Source organism: Ciconia boyciana, chromosome 20 (genome assembly GCF_034638445.1).
Source record: "Ciconia boyciana chromosome 20, ASM3463844v1, whole genome shotgun sequence".
NCBI lineage: Eukaryota > Metazoa > Chordata > Aves > Ciconiiformes > Ciconiidae > Ciconia > Ciconia boyciana.
Genome location: NC_132953.1, coordinates 8,558,877 through 8,579,845, shown reverse-complemented (window position 1 = coordinate 8,579,845; position 20,969 = coordinate 8,558,877). Strand labels below are relative to the sequence as shown.

General features: G+C 46.0%; 1 protein-coding gene across 4 annotated transcripts; it reads right to left on the bottom strand.

Moving 5' to 3' along the window:
* Positions 1-929: 929 nt before the first annotated feature.
* On the bottom strand, positions 930-19,474 carry DDX6 (DEAD-box helicase 6). Of its 4 annotated transcripts, none has more exons than XM_072884348.1 (14): positions 19,358-19,474; positions 16,700-17,163; positions 15,087-15,150; positions 14,505-14,609; positions 13,095-13,224; positions 12,464-12,610; positions 12,126-12,224; positions 11,268-11,386; positions 10,643-10,771; positions 10,196-10,312; positions 8,563-8,626; positions 7,539-7,640; positions 6,601-6,780; positions 930-5,217 (listed from the first exon to the last, which is right to left on the bottom strand). In XM_072884348.1, the coding sequence occupies exons 2-13, from the start codon at positions 16,897-16,899 to the stop codon at positions 6,605-6,607; spliced, it is 1,452 nt and encodes a 483-aa protein (XP_072740449.1). In that variant the 5' UTR covers positions 16,900-17,163; positions 19,358-19,474; the 3' UTR covers positions 930-5,217; positions 6,601-6,604. The 4 variants fall into 4 exon arrangements, with proteins under 4 accessions (XP_072740449.1, XP_072740450.1, XP_072740452.1 ...); XM_072884349.1 differs by having other exon boundaries at positions 19,361-19,474; XM_072884351.1 differs by having other exon boundaries at positions 19,418-19,435.
* Positions 19,475-20,969: the final 1,495 nt, after the last annotated feature.

The window sequence follows — 20,969 nt, the reverse complement described above, 5'->3', positions numbered from 1 at the left end:
TGGGCACATTTCAGGGGCTCACCTATGCTTTGGTCCGTGGAATTCTTGACTGTGAGGAGGCAACAGCATCACCCCCTGAAACCAATACACCACACAAATTTCTGAATCCTGAAAAAGTCACTGTCCTTCCTAATTACTTTCTTTCCTGTCTTCATTCCCTTTTCTTCAGTGACCAGTGGAGAACAGAAAATGTCTTGAGTTTTACGCAACCCTGCACGCTGCTCGAGTGCAGCTACCGCAAATCAGGCCAGCTCTAGCTAAAGAATCCAACAGATGGAAGAACTCCAGGATCTACTGAATCAGAAACTCGGCATACACAGTTAACCGCTGTGTTTATGCCAGACAATTACCTGGCAGGTTTTCAGAGAGCAGCCAGCGCGTTCCAGTCTCAGGAAGGTCTCACACCGTTCCCTGTCACATAGCCTTGGTCACAGCTTACAGTTTTCAGAGCTTTTGCAGCCCTGCCAGCGTAAGGTTCAGGACACGCTTTGACCAGGACAACCCTCTCCCCCCCCAATGACTTACAGAGCGCTCTGATGAAAAGCCAGTCTCACTTTTGACATCTGCCATGAAATTTTCACACTGCACTTCAGCTGTACACACCAGGTGTTTTATGAGGCCTCTTCCACAAGGACACCTAGACAGTTTTTACCTCCCTCCTTGTTTCAACTGCTGATGGTGCTCAGCTACTCTGGTGGCAAGAAAAGTGAGCATGGGTTCAGCAAGGCAGAGCTCAGGGGCGACACTTGATGGGAGATGCAGCGGCACGTCACACCCGAGGGCAGAGTGCCTTTCCATTTATCGAGACTGACTCCTCTTCTTGAGGCTTCTCTCCAAAGCTTGTTGCCAGTGTCCAACGTGGACCAGGGTTCTCTCTAAAGAGGTCAGCGTGCGTTTTGCTCAGCACAGAAGAAAAAACAAGACCAAAGTGGAGTTCCAGGGAGCTTTTATTGAGTTTAATCAACAAAATCAGGATTTTACCATTCATCTGTTCTGCACTCGGAACTCATGAAGCTCTTCACAAGTCAGTGCCGCGACACGCATACAGCCAGAGAAAATACATTCTCAACAAAATCTGAGCTCCACTGGAGAGTTTGCCAATTACCGATTTAACAGAAAACCAAATTTTCCCCTCCCTCCCCTGAACGTTTTTGAGGACTAGTCCGTGTTGTTTGCTGGTTAACAGTAAGAATATTGACCTCTTGACTAGGGACTGGTGGATTACGACATTCCACCCAAGTTGCAAATCACTTCTTTTCTTGAAATAAAAGTTCCAGTTTCTTTCAATAAAGGGAACAGTGACTATTTTCTTCTCCTGACCACCCCTTCCCCGTCATTATTGGTTAAAATACAGCGAGGCTGTATCTTAATAAACCCATCCCTCCCCCCACCCCTCCTTACCCTTCCCTAATTTGTCTGCAGCAGAATTTAACAATGCTTCCACGTGGAGACACGTACGCAACATGACGGTGAACTGAGCAAAACCTATAGGATCATCTGCCCAAGCCTCATCTTCAAGACCAGATGCACGCTCTTTGGTCCAGAGACCTGCTTTAGTACGAAGATAAACTGTGATTCACGAAAGATGGACCAGAAGTTCACTGCAATCGGAAAACTCCCTGCGCGGACTACTGGTGCCCAACCTTTACTGTGGCAGCCAGACCGCTGGAGTTCCTGGGAACAAAATTCACTCCGTCCTCAGAAAGCAACAGCTGCTCAGCCCCAGCGGCGTTACAAAGTCCAGCGCCAGGACGAGAACCACTGCCAGGGCAGCTCGGGAGACGTGGCACGGCATCTCTGTAACCTCTAGAACAGAAACCGAGGCAGGACAGCCACCTGCTCAGGTTTGTGTCCTATCAGTTGTCTGAAAACCAACAAGCACGTGAAGCATTTTTAAATCCTCGGAGCAGACACCCTCCCCCATCCCAAGTAAAAATAAAGAACAAAAGATCAGAATGAGATGATTTGATACCAACATGTACGCAACATGAATGAATTCATGTTGAGCTTCCCTGTTCTTACCCACAAAAAAAAGTCACAGAGGGCAAAGGAAAGATGCTCCCATCTCATTCTGGAAATTGAAACGTGTATTTGAGACCAACCCACCCCCCTCCCTTTGGGAAAAGCCCTCCAGCAACTGCAGTGCACTCCTGACGACGCACACCCAGGGACCAGCCTATGGTTTCTCTGGAGGAAGCTGGCTGAAGGTTCCCCGTCACCCTCTTCACAGCCACCTCGCCCAGCTGTGAAGCTCCATTTCACCAGATTCGGAGAGTGACGCTTTTAGACTTCCAAGGGGAAAGTGCAGAATACATCAGATTCTCATGCACGTCCTCTTTGTCAGAGGAAGCATTTGACCTAGGGCTCATCACTGAAGGCTCCAACTAACGCATGAATGTAAAGGCTGGTATGTGACTAGCAAAACCAGGAGCTCGCAAAGAATCTCAGAAAGCCAAGATTTGTACACACTCCTTACTCCTGGGTAGGGAAAAAAAACAACAACAAAAAAACCCAAACAAAATAAAAAAAAAAACAAACAAAAAAAACCCCAAAACCAAAAAAAGCTAGGATTATCCTAGTCCTTTGGAGCATCTTTCCATTTGCAAGATCGCAGCTGTTAGAGATAGCCTACTAGCACCAAGAGGCTGCTTCCTTCCTGACAAGAAGCCACCTAAAAATGGTGCCCCCGATAGTTTAGGTAAGTGCCAATCCTCAATTAGAGGCCAAGTTTAATGTAATACTTTCAAAAGTTCTGTGCTTCAAGAGGGACCATCACCGCATGGCACCAGGCTAACCTACCACAAGTCCAAGCAGAGCACACACGCTATCCTGTTCTTGTTACATGTGCGTGCCCTGGTAAGATACAAAACTTTTATTTACATTTTTCATATCTTTGTTGCACTAAAATGATCCCTCTTCTGTCTCTCTGGAAAATCATAAGCTGGCTGCAGTACAAGAGCAAGATTTTACTTTTGGTCAAAGTTACCACCCCCAAACTCCCGCCCCCCACCCCCAAAAAGCACCCCAAACTTGTTTACATTTAGTACCTGCCAGTCAGATGTAAGCTGTGTGGCTCACAGAGTGTCTGTGACCAAGCTCTTGAGTTTGTACTCTAGTGCAGCATTTGCTACAATTATGGAGTCACTGCTGACAAAAGGAAAAAAAAAAATCCCAAACACAAAAACCTTTCCATCCTGTAAAGCTGTTGTCAGGAGGCACCTGGCTTCTATTTACGATCCTCAAGGAAACGGATGGGTAAGTCCACCTTGTAGTTCCAAACGGTTTTACTCGAATTTTAACAAAGAAAAAGGGTCAAAATTGGGAGAAATTAAGAGAATCGATTCCTGCCTCAAAGGTAAGCAAGCGTGGTGTGAGTGCAGCATCTGTATACGCAATAAACGACTGAGCAAAAGGGACTGCATTCATCCAGGTGCCTCCTGACAGTGTTGGTGAACAGGCTAAAAGGGAATTTAAAAAGAGTACGGTTTTTGATTTGTCTCACTCCTTTTGCCTGTAGATCAGGCCAAACATCAAGCATGTTGGGAGGGGCACAATTTAAAGCAACACTACTCGCCCAGAAAGCGCTTCTCAGCAATATACAATGCAAAATGACAGACAGCAATTCATGCCAAAACAGAGGAGATGGCAAGCAGCTTTTTGCAGCTTCTGACATGAACAGGGGTTTGCCCCTACCTGCTCACGAGTCTGTGTAGAGGCTGCTCTGGGCAGAAAACGCGCGATGCTGCAGGAAGTACAGCAATCCCACAAAGCTCCAGATCTGTCAGTTTATGCATGTAAATTGGTTTTCTATGGTTTCCTCTTAAACCCAAATCCACGCCTTACGTGTATACTGCTCAGCAACACTGACACCCGCCGATTTCCCTCACGCCATGGTGGAACACAGGTCGTGGCCCCCTTCAGAGCTTGTCAAGTTCCTGAAGTTTCTAAGGGGGAAATCGAAGAGCATCTCCCAACAGGCTGAGCTACAGATTTTGAGGCCTCACAGCCCTGCAAGTGACCTCATCCGTACGAGCGGTACAGGACAGTGTTGCCAGCACCAGAGCAAACCCACGCTGACAAGGGCCGCTTGTAGAGGCCTGCTCTTCACAGAGGTCAGAGCACTTCTCCTTGTTTAGTGTTGCAGAAAACTGAGCCCCTCTCATCTTTAGCTGCTCCCATAATCAGTCTAATCCCTTTAACCCCAGCAACCTTCATCACAAAAGAAAAAGTTATATATGAACCCAAACAGAAAAAAAAATCATATTTACAAAGTTTGTACAATATACACATCTGATTTTCTATGGGACACACTGCACCAGAGGAAAGAGGGCCATGGCTCTGAAACAAGTCTACATATCAAGTGCTGTAACTACTAATGGAGACTCTTATGGAAACCAGTCTTTAGTGTTCTGCTAGAGCATAGGGCTTTTTTTATGGCTCCTGCAAAGGACAACAGGCTACTCTTTCCTTCTGGAGCTATGATGCTGCACCTAATCAGCCCAGATTTTAAGTTGGTTTCGTTTTAAATACAGGTATTTACAGTGTGGGTGAACTGCAGATGCATATCAACTCCTCCAATTTAAAAAAAAAAAGTTGAAGAAAAAAGTAGTATTACCAATACGTTTCACCTCCCAGCCCTGGGCTTGAGTACTTGGGGAGGAGGAGAGGGGGAAGAGAGGGGAACTTTGACCTGAAACCAAAAACGGCTGTTGATTCCTTGGGCTGTGTCGGAAAGGTGATATTCTGAATGGTCTCATAGCATAAGGCACTTTGCACGAATAAGTAACAAGCTCTTTAGCTTAAAAACAGATGAGTAACCAGGGAGAAGTTGAAATGCACTCAGTCGATGGTTGAAGAATTTGAAATAGCAGACAAGCTCGTGTTCATCAAGATTCTTCTCTTTTCAGGGTTTCTCTTCTTCCCTTGCTGCCCCTCCCACCCAAAGAAAAATAAAATTTAAAACCAGCAGTTAGTGCAACTAATGTTCAATCAGCACACAGTGCAAACAAGTGGAAAAACAAAAAGACATTCCTCCTTTTATCTTCTTTCTTCCTTGCTGCCAAATTTAAAAAGAAAAAAAGGCCGAGCTCTTTAGTCTTCATAGTTCCGAAATGAAAAGACGAAGAAAAACCCACAAAGAGAAGGGTATCCCCAAAGAAACGATGTGTCACAGATCTGGATCAAAGGGCTTCACCTTCTGGCATGTGTAATCAAAGCCTAAAAAAAACAAGTGAAAAAAACAACCACAACACCCACAGTTACATCAATTCTGTGCAAAACCAGAACGTAAGTGATGAATCACACTGACTACGTAGCAGCTCTGGAAAAGCAAAGGGCATTTGGAACAGCTCAAGCTCAACCACAGCTTCACAGAAAGAGGTGCTGCTAACGCCCTACTACACCTACGGGGCACAACCACCTACTGGTTTCTTCTCCTTTGGGAAGCAGCAAATAGTTCTCAGACAAGGTGACGGCATTCCCCTTGAGGAAGCCCCCTGAGAGCCTTTTCCACATTCATGGCCTGGGTTGTTTTTTTTTTTTTAATTTACTTATAAAAACGTGGAGAAAGCTCAGCCAGCAAAGCAGAGGCTGCAAGTCAGCTTGGCATGACTGGCAAGGGCTATCCTTGATTTCAAAGAAAGGACATAGCATTAAAATGAACCTATCTAGCGGCCTGCTTCTATGGACGCCTTTTTTTTTTTGTCACCCGAGAAGAATTTCAGCAGCTTCACTGAGATTCTCTTTCTAATTCATGATCTCTGAGAACAGTACGCAAAAGAATGATTCCAACCCAAACTGTATGGTGCCTGATCTTGCACAATACAGCATCTTAACTAAAAGCAGATCCAACATAATCCTGGAGCTATTTTGCTTGACTGCAATCCAGGGCGAGTTTTCTTCTTATAAAAGGACTCAACTCAGCAGTTCTTTCTCAGACAACAATCAGAAAGGGCACACTTAGGCGTCTCCAACAGTGACACCTCATTTTCTTTTAAAGCTATGTAGACGACCTCGAGTGGCAGCAAAGACGAATTACAGCTTTGCTACCTACTTTGTTTACTTGCAAGAGTTCTAAGAACCAAAGGATGCAAAAGATGCAGCACCTTTAGCTTGAAACTGTTCCTTCTATCTGGTGAGGTACTTAGGCTCCTCTGTTGGTGCTCTGTTCTCACAGCTAGCCATTTTCTCTCCCCACCTTTTTGAGGACCGCCTTCCTCTCTGCCCCTCCCCAATCTCTCATTTTAGCTCAGCAATACAGAAAGAAGTCCTCAGGCTATCAGTAGCCATCCTGGCCTCACCAAACACCATTCCCCACTCCCCCTTTCCCCCCCATTTTCAGTGTCCTTAGCATACGGTCAGCATTTCAGTGAAAACAACTAAAAATTACTCATCCTCCCTCCCAGCTTCAGCACATCCACAGAATTCCTTGCACTGACAGTCTATTTCAAACCCCCGGTTTCATTCAGAGCCTCTTCAGCACATCAGTTTCCCTCTTCCCCTGCAGTAACAATCATACATCAGCTCAGTTTAAAGCTCAGGGTAAAGCTCTTCTTTTACCCAACCCAACTTCTCTCTTCAGGAAGGCATTTACATACGCACATGTTTACTGTTTCTCATCTTCTACAGGTTCACTGTGGTATTCTGCCACATACAGGCTCTTGTCAATGTTACTTGGTATGGGTTTAATTTCAGTTCCCAACTGCTCCTCAATACTTTTCAGGTTGAATCGATCATCATAGGTGATCAAGTTGATGGCCAGGCCAAGATGACCAAAGCGACCTTGACAGGGGGGGGAAAAAAAAAAAAAAAAGAGAGAAACTGAACTGAGTAACAGAAGACTGACTGAAAAAGCCTGCAGAGTTATTAACATCGCTCTCTGACAATAAAAGCAAAACCAAACCCTGCCACAGGTCTCAACAACTTTCACATCAGTTTTTGGTATGGAGTTTCATACCGCTATAGGAATAAGAAAACACAGGAGGTTCAAAATGCTCTGATCAAACCTCCTCATTTGTTACCAACAAAAAGTCTTCCACTACTGCACTATGCACGGCCAGCCCTTCTTCAGTAACGGAGTTCTTGAACAAGCCTGAACTACATTGTTCAAGTACACCAAGTTCCTTTGTTTACTGCCTTTCTTAAGGGTACACTTTGCCGATGTCTAGACATTAGAAACATACCTTGGAGCACACGCAGAAGAAAACCATGCTTAAGACACCATGGAACCTAAGTTTTCAGTACAGAATTTTCCCAAACTGCAAACAGGAGCATCAGTAAAGTCTCCCGAGATTAAAGCGAAATATGCCTTTTTTTTTTTTTCACTAAGCTGTTCAGGCCGGTTTCAAGAGAACAGCCCTTTACTCAGATCTTTGTGAGGATAACCACCTGAGATGATACCCAAAAATAAATTTGTCAGAAAAATCAAAGCTACCTAAAATAATTCTCAGATACAGTGATAAAAAACAGAAGCCAATTCAAGCCTAAGAAACAGCACAGTCATCAGCAAAGCTGTACCTAAAAGGTATTTTTCCTCTCACCTGATCTGCCAATACGATGGAGATAAGTCTCTGCCAGCTTTGGGAAATCAAAGTTTATCACCACATTCACAGCTTGGATATCAATACCTCGGGTAAACAGATCTGAAAGATGAGCCAGGTCATGAAGAAAGTTTATTTCAACGAGATCAAATGCTGACAGTACTTAGGGTGGAAAGAGTAACAATGATTAACATTGCCTTACACTAGTTTCCAGATAGAAGCTTCCCTTGTATCAAAGACAGTTCACATACAATTCTGTTACGGCTTCTTCTTGCTCTTTATCCATTATAAACATGAATAATGCAAGAAGAATGACCAAAACACCAGATCTGCACATCTATGCCAAAAAAGTAGTTAGCACGAAGCTAGTTTTTTCCACGTCAGACTATTTCTGAGCAGGTCTTCTTATGCAAGCATCTCCTCACACAATTGTGCATTGCCAATGTCACAACAGACTTGACATCTGAACTACATCCCACCAGCTCAACTATTTTTATTCCGCTTCTAGTGATTTTTGTTAAGGCGACCCAGACATGTGTAGTGATCAGCAGACACTGCCACAGTACTGCCCGAACAGGCTGTACAATGGAGAACTCTGATCATACACAGGCCAAACAAAACTATAAAAATATTTAGAAAAGATGCACTATAAGTATTTAAAGAATCGGCAAAACTTACTCAGGTGATCCTAGCCACAGTTCTACCAATATTTCATAAAGCTTATGGCCCAACAACTCGGAGAGCACTCACATGTGAAAACATACAGAAAACATAAGTAGTGCAGAAAATACTATCACAGTAAAACAGCTTGTTAGCAAGTTGCACCTTCACGGTTTGTCACAAAAGACAAAAATCTACATGCCTAAAGGAGTGCTGCACCCTGCTACAGGCTTGACCAGGACATCTTGCCAAAGCATACTGGTTTGTTTTATTACAAATCAAGCGATCTGTTATTCCTGGGCTAATGGCTAATCCACTTTCTATCACAACCTTTAGAAACAGGAAAATGTTTAGGAACTCTTACCAGTGCAAACAAGATTGCGGCATAAGCCATTTCGGAAATCGTGGAACACACGATTGCGGTGCTCCTGGGGGGGGGGGTAAAAAAAAAAAATAAAAACAAAGCAAAAACAAACAAACAAAACCAAACAGCTGTGACTTTCAGGTATATTCAAGTTACAAACACTGAACTTCAATCACGTGAAGTTCTCCCCTGGTCGTTAAAGAATGGCTGAGTTAAAGCTGCTAGTACCTATTTTTTAGCACTTCTTACCCATATATTCTAAAGAACTTACCAGAGGGGCCCTTGGTACCACTTTTAGACAAAGACACTTAACTGACTGTGTTTTAAAAGCCTCCTACAGTTGCATCAAAGCCATCTCAGAATAGGAGTATCTGAAGTTACAAATTCCATGAAACACGCATCAAGGAAGTTAAACTGCTATTTTGACTATCGTCTTCCCCCAGCCCCCTGCCAAATTCAATGCACGTTTTATTTATTCCCTTAAAACCTGAAGTTGGCAGTAACTTCATTTTCCAGTATGGAGTATTTTTCCCTACCAATTCAGAATTAGGGGTGGGACGAGTCAATTGTCTGTGAAGACTCTCCTCTCACAAACAAGTCAATCTGGGCCACACAAAGATTAAGTAATATCACTGTTAAGGAGTGAAATTAACAGCGGGAATGAACAAGTTAAAGGCTTCAGCACAAACAGACCTGCATTTTGCCACAAAGATCATCTACTGACTGATCAAAAGCATACAAAAATCAGACTTCAAGGAACCCATTTGCATATCTCTCTTCTCAATACCGACCCCGCTTCTATTTCTGCTTAATTAATCAGCAGTCTGCATATGGCCCAGCAAACATTGGCATTGCCTGTCAGTTCCATGAACAGCAACCTAGGTTTCCGCTAAAGCTTTAATTTGAATTTATTCTAGCTTACATGTAAAACAAAAAATATTTCAAAGTACTACTGTTTTACACACGTCACTTCAACCTTCTGACATCTTTTAGTACACTCGCCAAAAACAAGGAAGTTACGAGCCCGAAGCTCAAGGACGTGTGAGCTGATGTACACTTAACAGAAACCTCTGCACCAGCTAAGCTGTGCTGGCATTTTTCATCATCTGCAGCAAGGCCACAGCTGCTCAGTCGCCGTACGCCAGTTGCAGCTTTCACCAAAAAGTTTGATCAAAGCCAGCTCCCCAACTTCTCAGATTCCCCTGCAAGCACAGCACAAGATTTACCGTTTGCAAAGCCACGCAGGGCACTCAATTGGGGTTTTGTCCTTTGTTTTAAATCAGGCTCGTTTTCATCTGTGTCAGTTACACTGTGTGGTCTACCATGGCTTCCCATGCTGGCAAAGCAAGGCAGCAGCAGCAAGAACCGTGCCTTCTGGCCTGGCCACGATCTGTGCTTACACTGGACTACTTAACCTGACCTGAAGTACTCTTAAATACCAACTGACCAGCTACACCAAGTAGTCTGGAAAGAGGTTTGGGTGCGGGGGAGTCTAAAACCAAATCGATAGCAAAGCAATACATGTTTCAGTTCTCAAAGAATGTGCAAATTTAAAGCAAGCACAGGACTTAATTCAGCTATGCAGTAAAGCCTGGTGTGGTGTGGAATCAACTGCTGTAGACTTCATACTCACCTGCCTCATTTTAGCATGGATGTAGAAGCAGGAATAGCCCAGCTGGGAGATCTTTTTGGCTAGCAATTCAACCCGTTGAGAGGAGTTGCAGAAAATGATCGACTGGTTAATCTGGAGCTGAACATACAAGTAGCGTGCTCAGTAAACACAGCATTTCACTAACAAATGATCCAAGACATAAGTCTAAATCCCTTCCAGAAAGCAAGCAAAGCAGGTATGCTGTTGGTAATTTACACGGTACAGATTTTGGTACCAGAGCAGAAAAAATTAACAAAGTTCTATAACACGAAGGTGCAGGACAAGAAGCACGCATTTTTAGCTGCAGCGAAATAGCACATTTTGACAAGGAAAAAGTGTTGTTAAGCTGTCTTTGCCACCCTCGGTCTCACTGTTGGTTCCGAAAGGAAAAAAGCTTCTGCATGTTCTTGACCCAGCCCTACTGCTTACCCTGGAAAACAGCGTATTGAGGCAGTGCACTTTCTGACGCTCAGTGACATAGGCATAGTACTGGGTAACTCCCTTCAAGGTCAGCTCCTCCATCAGATTAATCTCATAGGGTTTCTGCAAATGGGAATTCTGAAACACAAACATAAGGATAAAGCGGGCGTATCTACATGCAAAACAACGTAAGTACTTCCCACCCTCTGGCACATTTAAACTTCCTCCGCGGCAAGGATGCACTACCTAGCCACTTGCTCTTCATGCTATACGCAAAACAGACAGGGTGGGTAAAATTTCACAAATGATTACTTATAAATCCAAGGCGACTGAGCAGGCCAAACAGGAGCACCCTCTGGAAGCAAATCTGTGCAGATGGCGCGTAACTAATGTACAAAGCGGAAAACAGTACCTTATAGGCAAGAACTGTGTGTACCTAGCTTTCCCATTAATGCTATTGTGGGTCAAAAATTATTTTCAAACTTCTGTCCTAGATTTAGGCTGATTTCGATTAAACCAGTTAAGTTTGAATGCATTAAAAAAAAATGAGCACTAACAGCTACGCACCACTCATTCACACACTTTGTGTGCCATAGCACCGCCATCATACGTATATGAATACATCTGCACTCACCATGAACTTCTGTACACTCAAAGGGAAAGTGGCTGAGTAGAGCAAAATCTGTCTGTTTTTAGGTAGCGTGAGAATAATGTCTTCCATTATTTGAACAAAGTCTTGAGACAGCAACTTATCTGCCTGTAACAACAACAGTAATAAAGAGTAAGTTAAATTAACGGGGCAAGATTTCAGTCTTCCAGTAGTACCACACTGGGGGGAGGGACCAAAACAAAACACCAGGAGCATCCTCCCTGCCCTTATGATGGGACCGTCCCCTTTGGAGCACGTGCCACGCTCCAAAAGATGTGCCATTTAGCTGCTGGAGGCAGGATTCACCAGGAAAAGGAAGTTTACCCTCTCCTAGTGTTCAGCACTTTGATGTAGGCAGAATCAAAGTCAGGAAAAATAAATGGAATCTAAATTGAAAATGGTTATCAGGGTTCCTATCAGAGTCACCCAAGAGCTTTCACCTATTTATTTTCTCAACCTCTCACTCAAAAGCCTGTGCACTATTGGATGTTCATAAATCAGTTTCACATACAATTATGTGGTAAGCACAGCTCGCTGCTTATAAACCAAAACCAAATGAAATGCATTCCTTCATTTCAGAATAGACTGTTAATCTGTTCTTCAGGAATAGCAAAGACACCAGGAAAGGTGAATCTTCCTAGGTTGCTTTCTTAAAAGATTCACGTGCAGAAAAATTCTTCTGCCAAAATACCTTCTCAAAAATACTGAGAAAGGGATGAGCTGTAACCTTACGGTGTCTCTAAGCAAAGCTTGATTTGCTGCTGTGCGTAATGAGGAGACTCGCTGAGCCACATCATTGCTTTAACTTGGTGTTAAAATCCCAAAACGTTTAACACGAGCAACTTGCCTCATCCAATACTATCATCTGGACATGCTCAACTTTTGCTACTCCTTTCTTGATGAGATCGAGAATTCTCCCAGGGGTAGCTATCACCACATGCACTGTAAGGTTAGAAGAGCAAAAAAAGAAAATTGTTAAGGCGACTAAAACAATGTTTCCGGCATTCACGGCCGTTTCATACGAACAGTTTGAGAGAATCATGAGAGCATACAAACAGCGAACAAGACATACTGTACTCTGTTCTGGAACAGGCAAACAATAACAACAAGCAGCATTTCCACTGCCACACTGTAAAAGCCACAAACAGCCAGCAACTGTAGTGTAGCAAAAGTGCTCAGACCTGTATCGTCAAGCCTCATTATGTCATCTCGCAAATTGGTTCCTCCTGTTGTTGCCATCACTTTGGCACCTCCCATGTGTTTGCTGACTTGGATACAGATTTGACTGACCTGCAGGGCTAGTTCACGGGTGGGAACGATCACCATTGCTGAAAGTTAAAAGCATCAATGTGAGTTACTAGTAACACACCACATCTTAAACGCTAATCCTTAGAGGAGACAGAGATGTTATGAAAGCTATACTTCTATCGTTTTGGAGTTCCGCTCTGCATATCCTGAACGAGACCTAGAAACTGCTTACGACGAGGCAAATTCTGTGCAAGGGTTCTCCATCCCTTGATATTCCCTCCGTGCAAGTCCCCCAGCCGGCACGCTTCGCTTATTACTTCAAATCCACTTTCCAGGGCAAGACGGTAAAGTCTCAAAGACGTCTTCCATTTCAAGCTTTTGAAAGCAACTGTGGGACTTTTAAAATTCCACCTCTCCTCCACCGCTCCCCATTAATTTTCTTCGAAAGCACAAGCAGATAACCTACGCTGCTCGATTTCATTGACCAGTTTTAGATTCAAGTCTGCTACACAGCAACCGATACCATTACCTGGCTGCAGCTACGTAAGATCCATCTCAACTGACCTTGTATATTGTCCTTCTTTAAGTCTAGCCGTTCAAGTAAAGGAATGAGGTAGGCTCCACTCTTGCCTGTTCCATTTTTCGCTCTAGCCAAGATATCCCTACCAGATAAAGCAATGGGGATGCTCTCCTCCTGAAATGCAATGACAGACAGTGTATGAGCAATCATAAGCCACGCTCGCTAAAGAGGCTGGCCAAATTTAACTCTCCTCACTAACAGTATTGCCTGAAATCTGATTGTTTCATGAACAAAACATCCTGCAACTGCAAGCATCGCAGACTGGAGTTAGATCTATCGGTACAGAGTTCCCCAAAAAAGCAATAGCTCGGCTCCCCATACCCCACTTAAAAGTCCTTATCTTGCCTGGTCACAAGAGAACCAGGGATCAGGTACCACAGGAATGGTAAACCCATACTGACGCATTAGGAAAAAAAAAAAGTGAAAAATTAGGGAAAAAAAGGCAAAGAGACAATGACACTCACTAGCAAACTCCTCCTGTGGAAGAAGATACCCACCTATAGCTTAACGTCAGAACCACCTTGGCCTGGGTAATTCAAACCTGCACGCTCCTGTGAGATACCTCTCATAAAACCAGCAGGCTTTCCTTTTGAAACGTCAGCCATCCAAACACAGGCCCCAAGTATTTTTCACTTTACTGTCTTTTCCAGCAACATCTTAAGAACCCTCAGCCTTTTGGAAAGGCAGCATGGTCAGAATCTGTTTTAAAGCAGACAAATTACCTAAAAGCCACAGCTTTCTGATGCCTTAAGGAGATGAAGTGGCAGAGCTCTGTCAATGATAATCCTCCAAAGAGCAATTAAAAGAGAGTTCAACCTCCCCGCCCCCCTGAAGTTTACACATCGCCAGCTCTTGATAGAACAAGCCTTAAAAGTAAAAGCAAGATGGAGGGACAGAAAAGTAAACTTGCCAACATATTAATCTCTCTCCCATAATCTCCATTGGGCTCCTTCCAAATGCTTACGATAAAAGAGCCAAGACTGTGTGATAAAGCCGTAGTTATCTTTGTAACAACTAAAGGTATGCAAGCCTACAGTAACTCAGTTTTCCGGAAAGTTTCCAGAACAGCCCTGTTCTCACTGGGATTACTTCTGTGAAGGATGTTACCGAACGGAGGATTAACATGCTAATACCTCCAGAGTGAAAAGGAAAATCCAAGTCAACTTCTCTAAAGCGTAAGGCAGTCCCTTCTCTAAGTCACCCACTGCACAACTCAGTGATTTAGTCGGGTGTTAGAAATTCTCGCCTTTCCCAAAGGGCCACCAAGTTCTACTGTTCTCAACCCCCATTTTCCCAAATCATGGCATGAGTATCTGACATTTAAGCACGAATAAGGATTTCAATAACTTTATAAAAATTAAACGCTGCTTTTAAGTAGTCTGTTTGTAAACAACCTGAATAGGAGATGGTTTTTCCCAGCCCATTTCAAAAATTCCCATCAGCAACTCCCGTTTCAAACAGTAATCTTCAAACTCGTTTCCTTTTGTGGAGGTCACGTCCTGAATAATCAGAAAAAGCACATCCGTAAGATTAGGTCATACAAGCCACAGCTGTAGATTGGTCTGACTCAATGAGAGACTGCCTATGCAGGAAGACCACAAAGCACATTCCATTACTATATAGGAGTTCCCACCAATCTGTGCAATACCATACAGCGGAGAAGGTGACGTCAGCTTTCTCATAACCAAATACAGTACTGTGAACGTACGCTGACATCTCTCCACCTGCCTTGCAAGAGACACTGACAATCGCCCCATGCTGTAACACTAATAAAGCAAGAAATCCAGAGTCAACTCCGTTTCTGAGCTTTCCAAGAGAAGCACCTCTCCCAAGCCATTAGAGAACAAATTAATTCTTCACTTAAACAATGAGAGCTGAATTGCTTTCGAATCTTTGCTTAGGACAAATATTTTGCCACTGCAGCTTCTCCCACACCTTTTACTTAATGTCTGTTCCGACAGTTCAACCATCCTTACCGAAGTTTTGATTCTCAAATCCTTTGGAGGGAGTTTTAAAGTCTTCTTCCAGTCGTCACCAGGTCTGTAGCAAAAATAAAATAAATAAAAAAAAAAAAGTGGCTTAATAATTTTATTCTGCATTTTTATTTTCTTAGATACAGTGATGAACATGTAATATTTTCACCTCCTGAAAGCTAAAAGCGCCTACACATATGAGCTCAAGTCTTCTCTGAGCTAAGCAGGATGCAACAGGCAGGAAACTGTAAACAGAGAAAATCAGCAGTCTGCCAAGCACAGAGAGAGGTTGCTGAAATCTTGATCCAGTCATGATTCAAGCCCTGTTTTTAGGGCACTGAATCAATCCAGTAGAACACAGATTTAAAACTGAGCACTGACTTAGTCATATGACAGAAACTGGCTAAAATGAATCCACACGAGAATATTTCATCGCTTAAAAGAAAACAAGAAAAATTATCTCGCCCAGGGAACATTCATTCTTAATCCGCTGATTAACGTGAGAAGATAAAAACCACTTTTGGGGATAAAATTAAGCAAGCACACACTCCGCTTGTTGATCAAATGTTGTCTTTTGCTCTCAGTGAGATTTAGACACCCATCCTCTCTCAAAAGCCACCGTACAGAGAAGAGCAAGTCCTTCTCTTCCCCAATCCCAGGAAGCCACGGGGGAATACTGATGAGTTCAACTCATCAGTTTCGTTAGAGTAACCCATTTAAAAAAAAAAAAGAAAAAGAAAGAAAAAAAAAGCAACAACAAAACCCCAAACAAAACAAAAACAAAAACAAAGGGAAACGAGTTAGGCAAGCTTTCAGAACCTTAGTATTCCCTTACGCACTCTCTGACAACAGCTGGCATTTCCTTTGCAAATAATCAAGTAACCAAGTAAAAGTGAATGTTGTTCAGGGGGAAGAGGAACCACGGGGACAAAAAGGAAAGGAACACATTACCGTACCATCCGAGTCTTTTACATCTTTCGGAATTTCCAACCAGCACACTCATGTTTTATTAGCACGCTTCCAAAACCAGCTTGATGGCAGAAGGGTATCACAGTGGTACCGTATTATCTCAGCTCAGGCTTTGATGAATTAAAGCCGGAGCGTTACACCAAGGAGAGCAAGCGCTACACCATTTAAGCTCAATGACAAAAGATTGACAAAGACTTTAAAGAATATCTCACCGTGAGAAAGAACCGCAACAAACAACTGAAAAGCATACGCAACTGGACTGAGACTAGGTGGCACTTCCTCCTCTGTCTTAAATTTCAGTTCAGTTCCTTCCCACTCCCCAACTTCCCTCTCATACCACTCGCAACAAGCAAAGAAAACAGGATGCTGCTGCTGCTCAGTGGGCCACCTCTGACAAGCGGCTACGCGTTCTGAACAGCAAAGCATCACATTCGATTTTCACAACAAGCACACTGCAACGATCACTGTCAGAGAGAAGCTCGCACATGGAAATACAGCTTTCTTTTCATAATGCGCATCGCAGGACACTTCTAACCGCCAGCGTCATAAAACAATGGAAGAAGACTTTTTAAAATGGGAACCTACGAACACCTTCCCATATGTGACTTTTCGCCATTACTTTTGCAGCAGCCGATACAAACACTTACTTGATAGCGGTGGTCATACTCTGTGCTTGCTGTTGAGTGCCGTTATTGATTGTGTTGGCATTTTTCAGCTGGTTCATCTGTTGCTGAGTTTGTGTGCCTCCACCTCCTGGGCCCCCGCTGGGTTTTACAGGGCCTCTCAACTGCCCATTCTGACTGGATAGACCCATTATAACAGGGTTCTCTGTTCTGGCCGTGCTCATGTTTGTATTCTTAAAGATGTCTTTTTAGACTTCAAAACTTTGAAAGTCAGTACAGAAACTGTAATAACAGTTTATTAGACTCTCCAAAACGAAGAGATAAATAAGTCTTGCTCAATATATGAGTCCTTTATTGCAATGCAGGCAAGCACCTGTAAGTCACTCAAAAGTAAAGTAGTAACTTGCTCTGATGCACTGTGGATCAACTTTTTTTTAAAAAAAGCCCTCTAACAAAGTTGAGTTATATCAGAATTCACTTGCTTCAATCTGAAAGAGAAGCAGACGATAACAATTAGCATGTGGATTTTTGTCTATGTAAGTCACATCAGTTTACCTTTGTACGTTAAGAACCACATCTTCACAGGCAGCGTGCAACAACAGTACTTGCTTTACTGTTTTCTCAGCGATAATTATCAAGACACGCATCGAATTTTTTTCTCCCTTTCCATAAAGCTGCGCCCACCACCTTTGGTCACCAAAGATAATTTTCTAAACAGCTGTACTTTCAGCAGCCTTCCAGTGAGTAACCACCTGAAAAATACTACCTGCCCCCCCCCCCCCGTAAAGTAAGCATGCATTACATCCATTGTTCTGCCGGTTCTTGAAACTCCCCTGCTTCTGGGACACAGCAAAGCAGCCCTGAAGTGCTAAGCAATGACATTACGCACAAGGTTGTGACAGGAAGCAAGACCGCAATATCGAGTGGACATTCCAGTTAGAACTGATGAAACCCTCAAGTTACTCTGATCGCCCTTTTCGCTTCGAAAGGGAAACAGAAATTATGTTCCCCTTTTTTATTTAAAATAAATCAATAAAAAAACCCACCAGCTTACCCTTCTCCAGCCCAAAAAATTAGTTCAACCAGTTTACTCAAACTTTTAAATCGGGTATGGATTTAACACCATTCAGAACAGTGAAACTACCGATATCATCGAGCTGAGCTGACAGGAGCTTCCTGTTTTGTTCAGCCTAAGTGACTGAGCCTAAACTGAAGCAGTGAGTAATATACATTTACACTAGATATCTAGCTTCCTGCTTATGTGTTCCACGTGACGTTACCTTCCAGCTGTCAGTAACTCCTATTGCGCTCAAAAGATAACATTTGGTACACATGACTTAATATTGACACTGTATTCAACAGGAAGGTTGGCAAAACCTGAAAGAGATAATACAAAACCTGCACCTCGCATAAAGCAAGAGATGGACCAGAGCTGAAAAACTACTTCCGATGATATTAGGGAGCCAAGACATTCCTAGTCCGAAACCTTTCGGAAGCAACAGAAAGTAGGCTTGCCCGGACAATTTCTCATCACGACACGTCTCTATCTTGGGAAAACGCAAAGGAAAAACCAGCAGCATACTGCTTCCTAACTTCAGTGCCCACAAAAAACCACACATGCTTCCCCAGGGAATACAAGGCATGTTCAAGAGCGTTTCAAGAGGATGGAAAAGGAATTCAGACTCTTCCCGGACTTCCCAGCTGTTTCCAAGCGAGCGCGTCAATTCTAGCTGCACAGCAAAACAAACTTTAAAGCTTGCAGACCCAGGATTCTTCTGCTAGTTCTCTTCCCGACTGGAAGCGCTGTTTCGAGGCATCTTCCAAGAGAGATTTCTCCTGCCCGTGAACTTTGTAAAAACCAAACGAGTCCCAGAAGTAACCAGGGCCACCTAAAAGGCCGGGATACCAAGGCCGAGGAGTTCCCCCACGCTGGAGGCGATAGAACCTCTCAGTCCCTTAACCTCCCTCGCCCCTAACAGCCCTTTGAAGAGGCAGGCATTAAAGGAGAGCGCACGGCCCCACCGAACCCAGCAAACCCTCCCGTTCCCAGACGAGACGCGCCACCATTTCGCAAAACAGCGGTCCGACGGGAAAAAGCCCCCCCCCCCCCGCCCCACGGCCCTCCTCTGCAGGCGCGGCCCACGTAGGCGGGCGGTCAGGGCAGCCGCCGCTCGGCCCTTCCCGTCCGCTGCCAGCGGCCGACCCGCCGCGCCTCAGCAGAGCCGGGCCGGCCCCGGCACAAAGCGGCCAGGCGGCTCGCCCGGAGCCCCCGCCGTGCCCATTGTTTCCGGCGAGCCCGGGCCGCACTGCGGCGTCGCCGCCGCCGCGGCAGAGAACGGCGCGGCCCCCGGGCCCCGCGGCGGGGCCGGCGCCGCCCGCGAAACGCAGCTGCGCCACACCGGCACCTCCCGCCCGCGAACAATGGAGCGGCCCCCACCCGCCGCCCGGCCGCTCGGGCCGGCGGCGCGCGCCGCCGCGGCCCCGCCCCGTGCGCCGGCCCCGCGGCCCAGCCGCTCCTGCTCCGGCCCGGCCGCCCCCGCCCCGCTCGCAGGCTCTCGGCGCCGCCAGGCCCCGCCGCTCCCGCGGCGCGCCGCAGGCCGCGAGGCTCGGCCGGGCGGCAGCAACCCCCCCGCCCCGCTCCCGCGGACCCGCGCCTGCCCCGGCGCCCTGGCCCGTCCTCACCGCCACCAGCCGCGCTCCCCCCTCGCCCAGGTATAAAATCCTCTCGCTCCCCCTTGGTGCCTTGTTATGGCGACTCGACGCTCCAAGATGGCGGCTTCCTCCTTCCTCCCGTGCGCCCTCCCCCTCCCGGCAGGGCAGGCCGGCCCCGCCCCACACGCACGCACGCACGCACGCACGCACGCCCCCGCGTGGGCTCTCCCGCACCGCGCTCCCACAGGCCTGAGGAGAGAGGAACGATCCCCGCGCCGGCGGCGGAGGCAGCGGGCTCGGGGCGCTTCTGCCGCCGCCGCCGGCGGCTGGAAACCCCCCCCTGTACGTGGCCCGGCCTGTGCGAGCTTGCGGGGGGCGAGGGCTGCTGCCGCCAAACGAAGAAACGCTCCTGAGCGGGGGCAGCCGGGTCCTCTACCGGCTCCTGCAGCTGCGGAAGCGTGCCTGCCATGTCTGTGAAGTCGAGGGGGACACACAGCGACAAAGGTGGAAGCCACCAGCGCTCGTGACTTCCCTTGGTCGGAAGCAGCACGCGTTTCGGAGCTCGTACCAGAGCTAACGAAACCATTCCTGTTTCCTGAGAAACAGCCTGGAAAGTTAACGTGACTTCATTACGTAGTCGTTAGAACACAGCTAACGCAAATGTAAGAATAAAAGACTGACTCCCGCGGCACGCAGCCGCCATAACCACCAAGCACGATGGCTTGGAAATCATACTTCCTTTTCAGATAGCTGTTACTTACACAAGGATTTTGACAAACTGAGGCACAACAGGAATGTAATCTTAAAACACCAGCCTAAAATTGCCGGTAATTCCAAAACCGCTTTGCAGACAAATTTCTGCTCAAACGGTTTTCCAAATTAGGCACAAAAAGACAGGGAAACCCATCTGTTTCCCCTCACGTTGCCATTTTTTCCTAGTTCCCCGCAGCTACAGCTACTTTTGGATTGTTGTTCACCCCACCCTCAACAGCAAAACGCACACCCAGGGCCAGTGCCGCGAGAGGGCTGCGGGTCACAGCGGGAGAAAGATGCCACGCTGTTCTCTCCGCTGCTGTCTCTATCACGCCTGGTGACTCTTCCGGTGTAACAATTCCACGTATTCCTGCCCGATTCTCACAGGAAATAAGATCAGCATGGCCTTGTCCTTAATTCCTGTCTTTTGTTCGCTCCCGGACTACCTGCTGCTCTGCTGCGGGGCTGCTGCCCTGTCCTGAGCTGCCGGCCCCTGGGGCAGAGAGGTCGCCCCTGGGGCAGAGAGGTCGCCCCTGGTGCAGAGCTCCCTTGTAAGCCTCTCTCCCATTGATGCATCCCTCCTCCTTTTTAACGCTTCTCTTGCAAGCACAGCAAGAGAAAAAGGAGCCTGAAAAGTCAGGCGTTGCGCCTTCAAATGCCAGGGGAGCAGAAAAGCTGCACCTCGCCTGTTTCTTGCTGTGCCAGCTCGTCGTGCCGCTGGTTGGCCGAAGGGCACAGCTGCTACAGCTGGAGAAGCCGTGACTCCCCCATTCCCGCAGCCAGAGGCACACGCTGGGCATGACCTTCGTTCTCCGGTCCTGCTGCGTGGGGACCAGTGTTTCATCTCGGCTCTTCACAGGGCTCAGCATCGCACTTCGCAACGAGATGT